The sequence below is a fragment of the Equus asinus genome, chromosome 1 (assembly GCF_041296235.1).
Source record: "Equus asinus isolate D_3611 breed Donkey chromosome 1, EquAss-T2T_v2, whole genome shotgun sequence".
In the NCBI taxonomy this organism is placed as follows: domain Eukaryota; kingdom Metazoa; phylum Chordata; class Mammalia; order Perissodactyla; family Equidae; genus Equus; species Equus asinus.
Genome location: NC_091790.1, coordinates 37,295,231 through 37,311,072, shown reverse-complemented (window position 1 = coordinate 37,311,072; position 15,842 = coordinate 37,295,231). Strand labels below are relative to the sequence as shown.

General features: G+C 43.0%; 1 protein-coding gene across 1 annotated transcript in view; it reads left to right on the top strand.

Annotated features, from left to right (window-relative positions):
- Positions 1-15,842, top strand: part of AKAP12 (A-kinase anchoring protein 12) — an 86,592-nt gene that overhangs the window by 46,963 nt on the left and 23,787 nt on the right. Inside the window, exon 2 of the mRNA XM_070490267.1 lies at positions 4,273-4,390. Within this exon, the coding sequence (XP_070346368.1) occupies positions 4,273-4,390 (118 nt within the window). The remainder of the gene's footprint in view (positions 1-4,272; positions 4,391-15,842) is intronic.

The following is a 15,842-nucleotide window of genomic DNA, read 5'->3' as shown; positions in this document are numbered from 1 at the left end:
TTAAAGGTTTCCTTTCAAAACACTTTCTATTAGAATGAAGGAAAAAACACATTGAAGAGTTTTCTTGACAAGTTTTGTCATGGATTTACAATTCCTTCCAGATTATCTTTTTATTCTGATCATTTGTGCGTGTATCCTTGTCAGATTGATCCACTTCTGGTTCCTTCCTGGTTACAGCCACTTAACAGTTCTGCTCTTTGGGTTTGCTGCAATAGTTGGGGTGAAATGCCCTGGCCGGGGCCTCATCTACCAGCTGGGAGGCAGGACTCTGGGCCGAGGGGCCCACCTGTGCTGGTCATCCAGTGAGGATGCAGAGCCAGGAGCATCGTTGGTGTGGCGAGAGTAGTCACTGTAGCAGGCTCGTCTCCTCTACCCCAACATCCCGACAATGTCAAGAGCTCATCTGTTTTGTTCATTGTTTAACACATTCATTAAAGATCTTGACATTCCTGCTGCGTACCCTACAGAGGGGTTCAGAGCAAGTTGTGGGCAGTCCTGTGGAGAAGAAAGGGTAACGGAGACGGCTGGTAGTTTTTCCACAATGCCTTGGCCACCATTTTGGATATTCTCAGTTATTCTTACAGGAATGAGAGGAAAACACTGTTGCTGGAAGCATTTGAGATTTTTTTTTTAAAGCTTGTTTAGTTGTAATGTGGTAATACTTTACAGGAATAAACTCTGGCTGACCCACTCAAAGGATATAAGCTTGAAAACACTCAGGGTTTTGATGTGCTCAAAGGAGGCATTTACGCTTTTTGAAGCACAAATCCAGTGGGAAAAGAGGTTTTCTGGTGCTTACTATGTTTAAGTGCAAGGAGCGTGTCTAGTTCTCATCTCAAAAGACATAACTGTTTTCATAAAAGCAAGTACAAGATGTATGGATAAAGCTATGCGAGGAAACTGTGGAGGGAAAAAGTGGAATAGAAATTTCATTTTTCTTCTTGTTTGAAAGCTTCAGTCCTGATACTACTTTCTCTCTGAATTACATGGCCCTTGCATCTCATCTGGCTCCAACACTTCCTAGCCCCTTTGTCACTAGGTTGTGTCCTTGGGTCTTTCAAGGTCTATCTGGGCATAACGGATAAATTGTTGTCTTTTGGGGGGCATTTGAGTTACAGAGAAAAAAAGAACGAGGATGAGCCAGATAATGTGTTTATTGATAAGAAAGCATCCACAGTGTATGAAGCAACCAGGTTATAAAACAGCATGTATTCTCTTTTTCTTTTTTTAAAAAAAAAGAATGCTTATGTGCATATGTCACACGTGGAAAAGACAGGAAGCCCTTAAACAAATGTTAAAGAACTGTGGGTTAGGTTTCTTATGCTTTCAGGTGACTTTAACGTATATGATAACTCTCAGAAGCACCTGAACCCTTAATACTTTGAATTATTTTGATGGTTCAGGATGGGAGAAAAGGAAAACAAACTTTTTTTTGGCATGGAAAAAAGTGAATTATCCATCTACAAAAACCCATGAGATTTTGTAAAAAGCATCTCTGAATGTGGAAATGTCTGAATATGGCGAGGAAGGAAGTCCTGTTTTTGTGTGGAGTGTTGGTGTGTCATGGGTTCTGAATACTCACTCGAGACATCTCCCGTGGTGTCAAAGCTTGGGTACCCTTGCTGGACTCGAGCTGTGAATATAATAAAATAGACTCGAAACTCAGTTTCCATAATGTCACTGTCCCAAATTGTCACCAAAGTTAATAATTTATCAAGTGCCTCTCTGAAGTAGAGACAGTTGCCCTGTGGTCACTGGGAATGACTAATCCGTAATTTACCTGTCACACTTCAGATAGACGGAGGCGTGGCAGGTGACGGTAGTTCTTCAGACCCATTTTCTATCATCTAATGTACTTCTTTATAAACGGGTAACGTTTCTACAAGAGTAGACAAAAGTTTGTGCCTGTGTCCTATGGACCCTTCACATTTAAAGATACTCCGTTTGGCTACAGTTAGCGATTTCTTGGATTTCACAATTCACAAAGAATTAGGAGTACTCTTTCAAGAATTGTAGAAACTCTGTGGAACTCTAACCTCTATAGAACTTCAGAGTTCTTGTTCCTAAGCAAGGACACACTTGACCAAAAGTTTACTGCATTGAAACTGAGGTATTAGAACGGCCGTGTCATGTTGCCCATCTAGTTTGCCATATCATGGTGTGTATGTCCACATTTTTTAGGTGTAAGATTCATTGGGTTACCCTGTAGCCCACAATAATGTTTCCTGCTTTTCTCCTCTGGCTCTTTTTCATGTTACCAATCAAATCTAAGTCTAACTTACGTACGTAACTAGTGATATTTAGTTAAAATTCCCTTAAATGCCAGCATTTTTACTGATAGTCACTGTGAGGACCTTCCCTCTCTCCCCCTGCTTTTGTCTTTAGGTTTCATTTAAAATTCCTATCTTTCATATTTTGGTAAGAGAAGACTGTAAATGGAAACATGATCCGAGTATTCTAATAAATGGACTCAGCATGGGCATTTTGAAGCCAACTATTCCATCTGTAGTGTAAGTATTCAAGTACTGCGGTATTATTTCAGGAAGGCAGCTCGTGTGGTGGAAGGACGGCTTTGCTGGAAGCAGGGAACGGCCAGGTGAAATCAATTTAGCACTATTCCAGCCTTCGGGATTGATGGTCTTGAACCCGCTATCCTTTCAAGGCCCTGATGGAAGTCAGTGGTTTGGCCAGCGTGCTCCGTTGGCCTATGAGCAGGATGGAATGATGCCAAATGGAGGGTTGAGCTTTGAGACCTGGGAGTAGGGAGGTACTGTGGAATATTCTTGAAGGCATTTTATTATTGTGTGTAGTAACAGGTCCTTCAGCAGTTCATCGTGTTGTGGAAAAACCCTGGAACTAGTTGATGAGTCCTGGCCTTTGAGCCCTGGGACCTCCATTGCTGAGCTGTGGGACCTGTGGCCAAGCAACCCTACCCTCTGTGATCACTGTGGGTCTCAGTGTCCTCATCTATAAAATGGAACCCATAGCACCTGCCCAAGTTGGTTTTAAGACAAATGAGCAATGTTATGACCTATAAAGCATTGTTGAAATCTTTAGACTCATAATGGTCATTGTGCTATTTTTATGTGGCTTAAAATTTTTTACCTATAGTCTCAGGATTAAAAAAATGACATAGGGACATCTCTATATGTCTACTGTTTTTGGAACTGACGACATCAATTGCACAGGCCATTCTATGGGGAAGATTGCAAATGACCATTTTAGTAATATTTTTAAGGAAAAAAACAATGACTCATGAAAGCGTGTGTTACGTATCTCGTCTTTGTTCACGCTGGGTGCACTGGCCTTGGAACCACGGCGCCTTCTAACGTGCCTCCCTTCTCTGCACCCCTGCACCCCTTTCTCACATGCCCGTCGCCTGGGAGCTTAGGTCTCAGTTCGACCTTGACTTCCTTGGAGAAGCCCTCTGGACATCCCCGCCTAGGTCAAGGCCCTCTGCTAATTGTCGTTTGCTCTGTGCATTTCTCCCAGGACTGTTTCCATAGCTGCAATTTTAATTATTTGTTTAAATGTCTGCCCTCTACCCTGAGAAGGACACATGGTCATTTCTGTATGTTTGAGTCAAATAGGCATGGCCTGCGTCTAATCACAAGGAAATGTTTCTTTTAACTTTTAAGTCAAAAATATTTTTATTTATTTATTTATTTAAAGATCGGCACCTGGGCTAACAACTGTTACCAATCTTTTTTTTTTTTTTTTCTGTGTTATCTCCCCAAACTGCCCCCTGTGTACAACAGTTGCATATCGTAGTTGCACGTCCTTCTAGTTTTGGGATGTGGGGCACTGCCTCAACGTGGCCTGACGTGCGGTGCCATGTCCGCACCCGGGATCCAAACCCTGGGCCACGGCAGCGGAGTGCGCGAACTTAACCACTCGGCCACGGAGCCGGCCCCTCAAAAATATTTTTTAAAAGTTTGCCTTCCATAGTAGTTTGTGAGCTCAATGTGATGGGGACCACACCTGACTGACTCATTGTTAGATCTCAAGTAGGCCTGGAATGGTGGGTGTGGATAGCGTGCATGGTGTTGAAATGAACGAATGGTGCGCACATTTATCCAGAAGGAAAGCCCTGTCTGCCTGGTAATTGCTCCCGGTACATGTGGTAAGGTGGTGGGAGCCTTCGGACAATAAAAGACAAATCTTCATTGTCCTCGAACCTCCATTTCTTGGGATTTCTCCTTTAAATGGTATTGCTTCTCACTTGGCAGTGAAGATTGAAATTAAGTTGACATGGTTTTGTCTTCCCCACAGCTCCTCCAGAAGAATGGTCAGCTGTCCACTGTCAACGGCTTAGCCGAGCAAGAAGAGCTCAGCCTCCAGGAGGGAGCCCTGAATGGCCAGGAGGAGGAAGTCATTGTCACAGATGATGGTAAGCCACTGTTCCAGGCTCCAGTGCAGAATCAGGGGCCGGAGGGCGGGTAGCACTTGAAACAAATCCATGGAGAACAGTAAACACAGGCCTGGGCAGGATATGTATTGTCACCCTACTGGGGGTGGATGATGTTAACAACAAAAGCAATCCATTGGTTACAAAAGGAAGTATTTATCTGATCATTGGAGTAACCCTTATACTCAGGTATAGGAAGTTATACCTATACTTGGGTACAGAAAGTAAAGTCGTGCTTTCTCTTTCTTAGACAGCCTTACCTGGAACTTTATTACTATTATTCATTATGATTGTCTTGCCCCAACTACTTGTCTGGTGTCGAATGTGACTTCTTTTTGGAAACACTGGAATTGTGCTTGCTCTGAGAGTCATTTTCTCTCACTCTAGAGAGCAGCCTGCTACGGTGCCTGGATTTTTCTGGTAGTGCACATTTCAAAATGCACACCTCTCTCTGCCGAAACTACGATATGCTGCATGTTTTGTAGCTCTTGAGCCTGGAGATTCTAGAGGCGTGGGCATTTGGCAAGCGAATCTTTCAGCACACTATCACTGGTTTGATTTCAGCCCACGTGGGGCGGGGGAATCACACCGTGGAGGCAGAATCAAGCTCCTTGACTAGCAGGTCTCGTGTGAAGGGCCCCATGTTGGAGAAGAACCTTCCTCTGTTCTTGAGTTCTTGTCTCATCGTTCCATTTGATCATAAAGGGATAATTTAACAAGCACGGTGAAAGATATATAAGATGATCTGGCATACGGCAATCTGACTCTTCGGTAACGTGAATAAGACAAATGAGGGGGAAAGTCCTGCGAAAGGAGGCTGGCCGTGGCCTCGGTTAGATGAGATTCCTCCAACATGTGGAACCTGTTTCTCTTCTTGTCCACTGGCCCCCGTGGAGCTGCTTCGAGCGGAGAGCTGCTTTTGAAGTTGGTGGGAACACTGATCTTTATATAGCACCACAGGCACGATCTAAAGTCAGAAATACACACGTTTTCACAGAAGAGGATTTTCATGACCTAGTGTGAGAGTTCCAAATAATTTCTACCAAAATAATTGGAATGGCCCCAACTAAAATCTCAAGTCCCATGCTTTGTTCTTCCCGTGGTGACTTTTGAATCCAATCAAACCACAGCAGTTTTGAGCCTTCCGTGGTTAAGCCTCTGGGGGCAGAGAAGATGAAGAGAGCTAAGAAATGGTCCATCACTTACGAGGCGAGAAGCTAGTCTATGGAAGGATACAGAAGATAGAAATAAGGTTAAGACAAGGCAACGTGGTGGTCATCTAATGAATTTTGCAAGAGATGAGAGCTGCTCAGTGTTCAGGTGTAGCAATCCTTTGAACTCTGAGAGGCGGAGTAAGATCTGAGGACTGAGGGGAGATGGCATTTAGATTTGTTGAGACGTGAGACAAGGGACACCAGCCATAGTGAGGAGAGTAACAGCCCACACTTCTCCATCTTTAATTATTATGGGTCCCGGCATTGCGCCTTTAGTGCACATGGCCTGTACTGGCTACAGCTGGCTACCCTGTTGTTCTCAAGATTCGAACCCAGACCAGCAGATTCCCAAGCACGAGCTCTTCACCGCTGCGCTGCTACTGTGCAGGGCGCATCCTCAGGCTTGTCTATTGGAACAGCGTAGCCTGAGCAGAGAGTTCAGTGAAAACCCAGAAAGGAAAACAGGCTGAGTCATAGGGCTCTGAAAGCAGAGTGGATGGAGCTCAGAAAGTAAGTAGTAGGCAAGGTGGGGTCACTGAAATATGCCACAAGGGTGTGTCAGGGTCAGGCCGGCATCTTATCTGATGTGTAGGATTGATAAGAGGACTGAGAGAACAGGTGAGGACAGGCATTAGCAGATGCCCAAATTTCCATATAATACCAGATAACATGGAAATCCTTTTTATTGATTGATTTATTTTTTTACTTATTTCTTTTGGTGAGGAAGATTGTTGCTTAGCCGCCATCTGTACCAGTCTTCCTCTATTCTGTATGTGGGATGGTGCCACAGCATGGCTTGACAAGTGGTGTGTAGGTTCGTGCCTGGGATCCAAACCTGTGAACCCTGGGTCCCCGAAGTGGAGCGCTCGAATGTAACCGCTCCACCACTGGGCAGGCCTCCTGGAAATCCTTTTTAACCTGTGGCATGTTTACTGGAGGTTGGCTGGCTATCTTGCTTTCGTCCAGATGTGATTTCTTTCACATTTCAACCATGTGGGAAAACACAGATTTTTATAGAAAGTGATTCTGTCCCCACCCTCTGATTATTCCATTGTCTCCCTGAGCCGACTCAGGCTTCTGAACATGGCCTTGGGGGGGCTGAGCAAATACCAAATGTCTGCTGCAGGAAGACCAGTAATTAATATAGCTCGTCCTTCAAAAGGTCCACAAAGGCCCTCTTGCCTAGGAAAGGACCCCCTGGGGCCAGGGCCGCAGAGGCCACCACCAGAGGCATTTCCGGAGGCCCTGGCTTTGGGATGAACTTAGACTGTTTTAGGCAGAACTTTTATTCATTTGGCTTATCATGGTCTCTGAGGCAGCCTAGAATACTTGCTCTGTTTTTTCTTGCCCCATTTTTGTCTGCCTGGCAATGTAAATACAGCGTCTGTATTCTAAGTTATTAAACAATATTTTTTCATGCTTTTCTTTGGACATCAGTGATAGCCTAAAATCGATGGTTAGGTTTTATGGTTATGGCATACTTTGGTATGGAACCATTGTAGGATTCTGGGGACCTTGGTTTCTACTACTGTCCCCTCAGTAAGACGATCTGACCCATCTTGGTCCCTGGGAGGATTAACCAGCAGTGGAATTTGGTCCTGCCACATTGATCAATGGATAGACGAAAACTATGAACAGGAGGTGGTCCTGCCAGAGGGTTTTTAATTTAAAATGATAGACAATATGTAGACAAAGTCAAAAGTGAAAATATTTTCCCATCCTGACTTGCTTGCTCGCTTTCTGAAACCAGAAATACTGGTGATTCAGAACCAATCCTTTCACTATAAGGAAAATGGAATCCTGTTTCCTTGTAAAACTTTCTTTAAATGATGGATAAAGGGAACTGCCTACTAAATATTTTCTAAGCTGTGCAGCATACATATATGTTTTGGGGGGGGACTTGAAGATTATGTAGTTTTGGGAGTCATCTTTTAGAGGGTACACAATCAGGCATGAAAACAAATAGCTATTAAAATGAAAAAAAGAAAAAGAATTCACAAAAAATTAGCTTTGGACATTTAGTCCCTTTCTTCTGAATTCTTTTTAGATGATTTCTCATTTATCAAAACTGCTTATAGAAGTGCAGCCCTTTTCCTTCTAGAAAGTTCTGTCATGCCATGCCACGCAGCATTCACAAGGGCTGCACAAGTGCCATTAATTTTGTGCAAAGTCTGGTTCTGCTGAAAAGATTTTAAAAAAATTAAAAGACCCCTCCCAAACCAAATTGTCATTTGTTCTGTAGTCTTTGCCTTATTTGGGTTTCCATGAGTTAATGCCTGAACAAGAATGATTTTAGAAACATTTTGGTCCAGGTCCAATTTCAGATTTAAAACTTTTGCAAATTAGAACTCTTAGATTTTTTTTTTTAAATTCAATCTTAGTATTGGTTAGGCAGACCATTCCCAACAGATGGAAAAATTCAATATTATAAAACAAAAACGTCTTTATTTTGATAATAACATATTTGTTTGTTAAATAAAGTGCCTCCTAAAACTCATTGCCTTATGCAGGTAATCGAGGGATGTCTCAGATCTTAATACATTTGAATTTATCATTTACAAGGCAGTGATTTCTGTTTTCTTTTGGAGATTTGCCTTTCTGTAGGGTAGCCCAGCAAACATCGTAAAGCGTATGAATATGCCATGTTTTCTGCATCCTCTACAGGTCACACTTGTTTGTGTGAGGAAACAAACAATGGCGGTCCTCTTGTTGGTTTTTAAATTTTTGTTCGCCTATGCTTTATCCTCTCTGCATACTCACACATAACACCAGCAGCAATGGAGCATCAGTTGGTTCTCTGCGCTTGGCCTTGGCACTTTGAGGCCAACTGCATTAAAAGTATTAGCCAGCTAAGCAGATAAACAGGCTTCGTCATGTGGTCAGAATGAGGAGGAAGCTACTTAGGGTTACATGCTCGTGGACCACTGCTGTTATATCTGCTCGTATCCTCTGATCGGGGAGGCAGTCCCAGAAAACAACCCCTCATCCCCATAAGAAGAGTAAAACCCAAAAAAGCCCCAAAATCTTATTGCTTAAAGCAGAAGTCTTTTAGAGAGTGTTTCTTACACCTCACAGGATTCCACTTTTTCTACATCTGGATATTTCCCCCCAGATACAGTAACAAAACTGCATCACTTATCTAGAAGCTTAATTTGCAACACTGGAGAATTTCATTTTTCTAATGGTGCTTACTGTCACTGTCTTTGCTTTTATTAAATTTGCTGTTTGAATCCGCCACTCCTGGTGTACCCTTTGGGATGTAGATGGGCCCGGAGGTTACCGCCTCGCGATCACAGCCCCATTCCTCGCGGGCCTTGGGAACTTAGAGAAAATCCATTCTGGACTTACCAGTAGTTCTTCGTTGCTTTTTGATCATTTAATAACTTCATCTGGATGGCGAGTTCCTTGAGCTGTTCCAGGTCTCTCTTAAAAGATGACCCCTGCAAAATACTTGTTTTTCTGTGAAAGGCTGCCTTCTCCATTGGGAAGAAACATTTTCATGATTCAGTCCCCTTTCTGTTTCAATTTGTGATGTAACAGGTATCTTGTTAGTATTCTCGTGAAGACATGCCTGACACCCCAATTACTACCCTCTGTTCCTGGTTAATTTTTCTCCACATTAGCTGTCAACATATGGCGTTCAATATGCCCCTCTCTTACCCCCACCTCTGCTAAAATAGAAGAACCATGAAGGCAGAGATTTCTTGGGACGACGGACGGGGTCTAACTGGTTCAGTGCTGAATTCCCCAAGCCTAGAACAGCGTCTGACACAGAAGAAGTGCTCAACAAATAGTCGAATAAATGAAGACCCAGTTTTAAGTTTGAGTTAGCAATACTACATTTTTACTCATACGGGAGAGGATGGTCTGTTGGCTTTTCACGTTACATCAGTTCATTTCCTGCACAGTTAAATACCGCAGCTTTACAGATTCATCCACAGCTCCCTTTCCTTGGTTGCACCAGCCCCAACAAAGCTAGGTACTTCTCAGTCCACTGTGCTGGATTCTCACGGGTGCTCACTCTTGGTTATCTGAGTGTTGCCTGCAAATGTGAAATCAGATCCTGGCCGGCTCGTGATTAAGTGAGGACTCCTAGCAATGCTATTAAACATGAGTGCTCAACAAAGAGAGGGGTCCCCAACCCCCGCAACGGTTTGGCATTTCGAATGCAATATTATTGCATGACGTTTTCTCAAGCTGTATCCTGTTTTGCAATGTTTTGAAAACTAGGGAGAACACTCACAAAATAGGCCTTGAACTTAGGCGAAAGGACTATAGTATCCAGTTTCTGGGAATTGCTTTTAATTCCCTCCTCTGCTCCGCAGCAGTATTTTTAGCGTGCCTCTCTGAAATTACTTATCATTGACAAATGGCCAGTCCACACACTCCGCTGCTTTCATCTTTAAAGAAACACAGATTTATTTTTTAGTAATTAACAGCCAAGCTGTATAGAGAAGACCTTTTTCCTCTGAACTGTATTCAAGTCTGACTGTGCAACGAACCTTTCTTTTTCCTTTGAACTTGAAAAATGGGGGGGAGGGGAGCAAGACTTCTATTCCTCTTCCCTCCCTTTTATAATCAGTTCATTCCAGGGAACTAAAACACGTGTAAGGTTGCTTTAATTGCTATTTTTCTGTGTGACCTTGGATACATCCCTTTATCTCACCGAGCGTGTTTTCATCGGTAAAATGAGCCTTCTCTTCCATCTCTGAAATTCTATGACTGAGTGATATCAGTATTGCTAGTAATAGAGGCATTAAAAACCCAATGATGGATTGGCCGTTGAGGGACCTCCAAGTGACCTTGGGCAGGCGGGCATCTACTTGGCAATTTCCTTATGCCTTTTTATAAAAACATTTTTATGCTTTTTCTTTTAGTCTGATCTGAAAAGCCATCTTCTAGATTTGAAGTTTTAGTTTAATGAACAAAAAGTTCAAGAGGGGAAAATTTATTCAAGAATGTCTCGATATAGAGTCATTTAAGTATGAAAGAAAGAGAAATTGCCTCATAAATGTGCCACAAGGTACCCTCTCTCTCCCTAGATGGAGAAGATTGAATTCTGTCATAGGGATTGGTTGTGGTACAAGATGGCGGATAGATGTTGAATAATGCCTTATCTACTTGCACTGAAGACCGTCAGTCAATCTTAAATTACTGCAAAGACTTATCTATAAATGGCTGTAGTTCTGAGGGTGCTGCAGTCCGTTTGTGACTAGGGTTGCTGTTCTGGCCCACTGGAGGAGGAGCATAGTTCACATGGCCTATAGGCTTGTCCGAGTAACATGCCAAGATCCATCCCCTTTCCCTTGCAGGACTGGGCTGGTCCACCACTAACGGTTCTCTAATCGTGACTAAGCTGCTAACAGAAACATTAAATTATTTCAGCCATTTTATTTATTTATGAAAATCCTTTAGGTGTTTTCTCAAAGACATCCAGTTTCACCCAATATAGCAACCCCCAAATGGTTCTGGCAATGGGGTGTTCTAGAGCACATGTCCCTATGTGAGATAAAGGATGCTCTGATAACTTCCGGAAGATACATTCTCTGGGCTTCAATTCTGCAACTTTTTAGCCTCTCAGTTGAGGCTGTTCCTGAGTGCCATACTTCCAATTTTCACACACTGCTTTTGTAGTGATGTGTCTGGACAGTTGGATATCAAGTAGTCCGCCAGACCCCTCAGTGTTAATGGCACACGCATTAGTTATTTTGGTGAGAAGCGGCATATGCTAGAGTTAATCAATTGAACGGACTGTTGCTTTAATGTGTCTTAACAGGACATGCAATGTTTCGACTGCCACCAAGCACCAGGCCATTGTCCTGCTCTATCAGTCTGCTCGGTCTGCCATAATAAAATATCACAGACAGGGTGGTTTAAACAACAGAAATTTACCAGTTCTGGAGGCTGGCAAGTCCAAGATCAAGGTGTCATCAGGTTTAGTTTCTCCGACGCCTCTCCTTGGCTCGCAGATGATTTCCTTCTTGCCGTGTCCCCACGCACACATCCCTGGTGTCTCTTTGGGTCCCCATCTCCTTTTATAAGGGCATCAGTCAGATGGGATTCGGGCCACCCTAAAGGTCTCATTTTAGCTTCATCACCTCTTTAAAAGCTTTCACTGCAAATACAGTTACATTCTGATGTGCGGGGCTTGGGGCTTCAATATGTGGATTTGGGGAGCACACAGTTCCGCCCACCACACCTGCCACCTTCATGATTGACCAGATGGAAAAGTCAGGTTTGAGACCAAGAAGCCCCAGTGGAAGGGAACTTCGAGGCTGGCTAAACCAGGGTCCCGCCCCCATGCAGGAGGCTCTTCTGCTTAAGCTCTGGGAGGTCTGGGGAGTTTCTCCATAAAAGGAAGCCTGTTATGCCACTGGAGCAAAAGTATGCCTCCGTACCACTGCTCGCCTCTGTTCCCAGCGCTGCCTTCTGGAATCACCTAGGACAGACTCACCTCCTTTTTCCACACTGTAGCCCTCTAGGTATTTGAAAACATTTATCATGTCTTTCCTTTCATCTTCTTCTCTAGGCAAAACATCTCCAGGGAAAACAAGCTGTCTCACATTAAAAGAAAAATGCCAGGGCTTCTATATATATTTCAGATATGAATGTGTTTGATGGAAGCTTGCCAAGCACAACTGGGTTTCCATTTCGATAGTCCCGCGTTTAAAAAATAGTTTATTTCTCAAACTCTTTGAAACATAACTTAGTTTGCTTTAAACCAAGTATTATGTACTAAAGAACTGATTAGAGGAGATAAGTAAATTGATACAGAAGGATATAAAGGAGTCCCTTAATGAAAGATGTTGCTGAATGCTCTAAAGCGAGATAGAAAGAAAAACGTAATATACGTTGATTTGTATTTCTTACCCTGGATCATGTCACCCTCTTGGTACTTCACTCAGTACGATCATAAACATACAGCCTTACATGATACAGTAGCTAGAGATAAGACTAAGAGAATTCCCAATTTCCAAATAATCGTTAGTTGTAAATAAAGTGGAAGATCTATTCTCCAGCGGAATGGCCTCGGCAGAGCCAGGTTTGGGGCTCAGCATCCTCTGCAGAGTCTCTCTGGTTAACCTCAAGGTCTGTGGCCTCAACCTTGTAAGCTCAGTGATGACCTTTTTACAAAAGTACGACGTTTTCCTCAGGCTTGTCAATCTTGGCCCTGAACGGTCCTCCAGTTGGGTTAATTTCCATTCAGCGTTCACGCACATTCGGATTCCATCAGTGTCATCATGATAGACGCATTTCTGTTGGAATCTGATTCTTAATCGCTTGTATAGCTCAGAGTCCTTTTTGTCCTCAGTCTTCTGAAGATCTGATGATGGTGCATCTCCATGCGGATCCATTTCTTCAACAGGCTGGGTTCTCATGACCTCGTTCAGCCTAGAATCTCACGCACTTCATTTCTGGGAAATTATTTCTTCCGTTTTCCTCTTTTTCTTTGTTCTTTTTGGAATTACTATTATTCAGATTTTAGAACTTCTAGAATGGTCCTAATTAAAACTCTTCTTTTTTCCTCTGTTTTCTATCTCTTAGTATTTGGCTCTAGATTCTGGGAAAACATTTTCAAGGCTAGCTTTCATATTACTATATTTTTAATTTCTAAGAACTGATCTTATTGGTCTAAAGACTCCGTTTTGAAGTATCCTGTTTGTTCTTGGCTGCAATATCTTTGATCTCTCTGAGGATTTCTTTAAAAGTTTATTTCTCTGCATAGCCTCTGTCTTTTCCAAATTGCTTTTTTTTTTTTTTTTTTTTTTGTCTTTCATAGTTGGGGTTTTCGTTCCATGTCTGATTTGGGGCTAATTTGTCATACTCAAAAGTTGACTGGAAGCCGTGTGTACTGGGGCAGTGGTAGACATTCTGGAGGCTGATCTGATTGTTTTCAACAACTCTTCTCTGGCTACTCCAATTCCCCCAAGAAGACTCTTTCTTCTTGGAATGCATATGCCTGACTGCTGACATTCTGGAGCCTAGTGTGGGGGGGAGCGTGGGAGTAGGATGCATAAACTCAAGGAGCGTTTCATGGTGGTGTCCTTGGGTGTGCCTGCCCCCCCCCCCCACCCCCACTCCCTGCGCCTGGAGACTCAGTTTAACCCTGTTTAGAATATAAACCTCCCATCACATCCCAGGACAGGTGACTGAAGAGCGCATGGCTATACAATGTGGGAGGGATGACCTAGGGGGTCCTTTTTTTAAAAAAGTAAAATTTTTAAAATTATGGCAAAATACACATAACATAAAACTTACCATCTTAACCATTTTTAAGCGCACAGATCAGTGCCATTAAGTACAGTCACATTGTGCAATCGTCACCCCCATCCATCTCCAGAACGCTTTCATCTTGCAAAACTGAAACTCATTAAATAGCAATTCCCTTCCCCTCCCCCAGCCACTGCAGCCACCCGTCTACTTTCTGTCTCTGAATTTGACAACTCTAGGTGCCTCCTCTAAGTAGAATCTTACATGTGTCAGGATTTTTTTCCTTTCTAAATATTATACGTCTCAAGCAGTAAACATTTTCATACATGAATCTATACCTCTCATTCGGTAGAATTGCCAAATCAAAGAATATAAAAATACATGAACTTAATGAGAGGAGAAATAATACTTTTTATATCACTTTTATTATTTGAATTGGGTTTTTTAATTTCCCTTTGCTTTGTAAATTGTCCTGTTAAGTGATTTTTAAATCCTCCTGAGCTTTTCCATTAGCTGTTATTTTCGAACAGTCCCTTTGAGGAACTAGCCTTCGGATTATTTGCGTTGGATTTTGAATGGCACTGACCGTGGTTATATAAACATGTCCAATTCAGCTGGACCATAACATTCAATCAGCCGGTCCTTGTGTTCATATCAGAGGAGGCGGAGACCTGCGTGAAAACACACGAGTCCAGGAGAACCTGCTCATCTTGTGTATAACTTGCCAGTGTCCTTTAGATTCAGTGTCTGTATTCATCTCCTCTGTCGGTTACCCAGTCTGCCACAGCTCTTGACTCAACCTTAGGTTATCTTTGAAGCATTTTAAAGAAGTAACAGTGGCCAGAGGAAAAGAGACCTCACTGGGTTCTGGTTTATTTCCCTCCAAGTATATAATAATGCCAGGTTGAAAAGAGAATGAAAGGAGAGGTGACGGGAGGGCTGGATTTGGTGGGTGAATCCATTTCTCTAGTTTCTCCAGTTCCCATATTTGGGTCAAACACTCAAGCTTGGAGGAAATGAATGAACCTAGTGTGGGTTCTAATTCTGGTGTATTGGCCCTTGTCCCCTCCCTTTCAGGAAAGAGAGTAAAGGATCTGTCTTTATGGCAGCTATTTGTGTCCTGGTCCCGCCTCCTCAGACCGTGAGGCCTCTTCAGTTCTCTGCCTGTGTCACCAGGCTGTTGACCACCATTTCCATCTTGCAGTCCTCTGTGCCTTTGCGTTCTGATGCCACCTCCTCCGTGCTCGCCTCTAATCTCTGTCCGTTGTCAGAGTCCTTTTTCAGATTCCTCTTCCTCAGGGTCCTAGCCCTTTTTCTCTCTCTCTCTCTTTTTTGAGCTAACGTCAGCTGATAACATAAATTTCAGGTGTGCGTCGTATTTGTTATTTCACACGCATCACCCCATTTAGGTGATCTCATCGATTTGCGTGCGTTCAGCTGCCTTCCCCTGGCCCCACAGGCATCTCTCAGTTAGTGGGTGATGGCACTTTTGACTCCGTCCTCACCTTGAGCACCACAGTTTCTATCCCGTTTATTTCGGGAGTACCTTCCTCCTGGTCATTACGGCCCAGCTATCTTTTTCTAAATCAAGTTCGAGTTACGTGGCACTAACTCTGCTCCAAAGCCTCCAGTGGTTCCATGCAGCCTTCAGAACTAATATCAGATTAGCTTTAACAAAAGCTTTAATGAGATGTAATTCACATACCATGCAATTGGCCCATTGAAAGTATGCATTTCACTGGGTTTTAATATATTCACAGAGTTGTACACCATCACCACGATCAATTTTAGAACATTTTCGTCCCCCATAAAGAACGCCCCCCATACCTGTTAGCAGTCACTCCCTCTCTTGCCCCAGCGCCCCAGGTGGAGGTAACCAGTAATCTATTTTATGTCTTATAGATTTACCTATTCTGGACATTTCATATAAACAGGATTAAGCAGTATGTCAATATGTGCTCTTTCGTGACTAGCTGCTTCCCTTAGCAAAATTTTTCAATATTTATCCA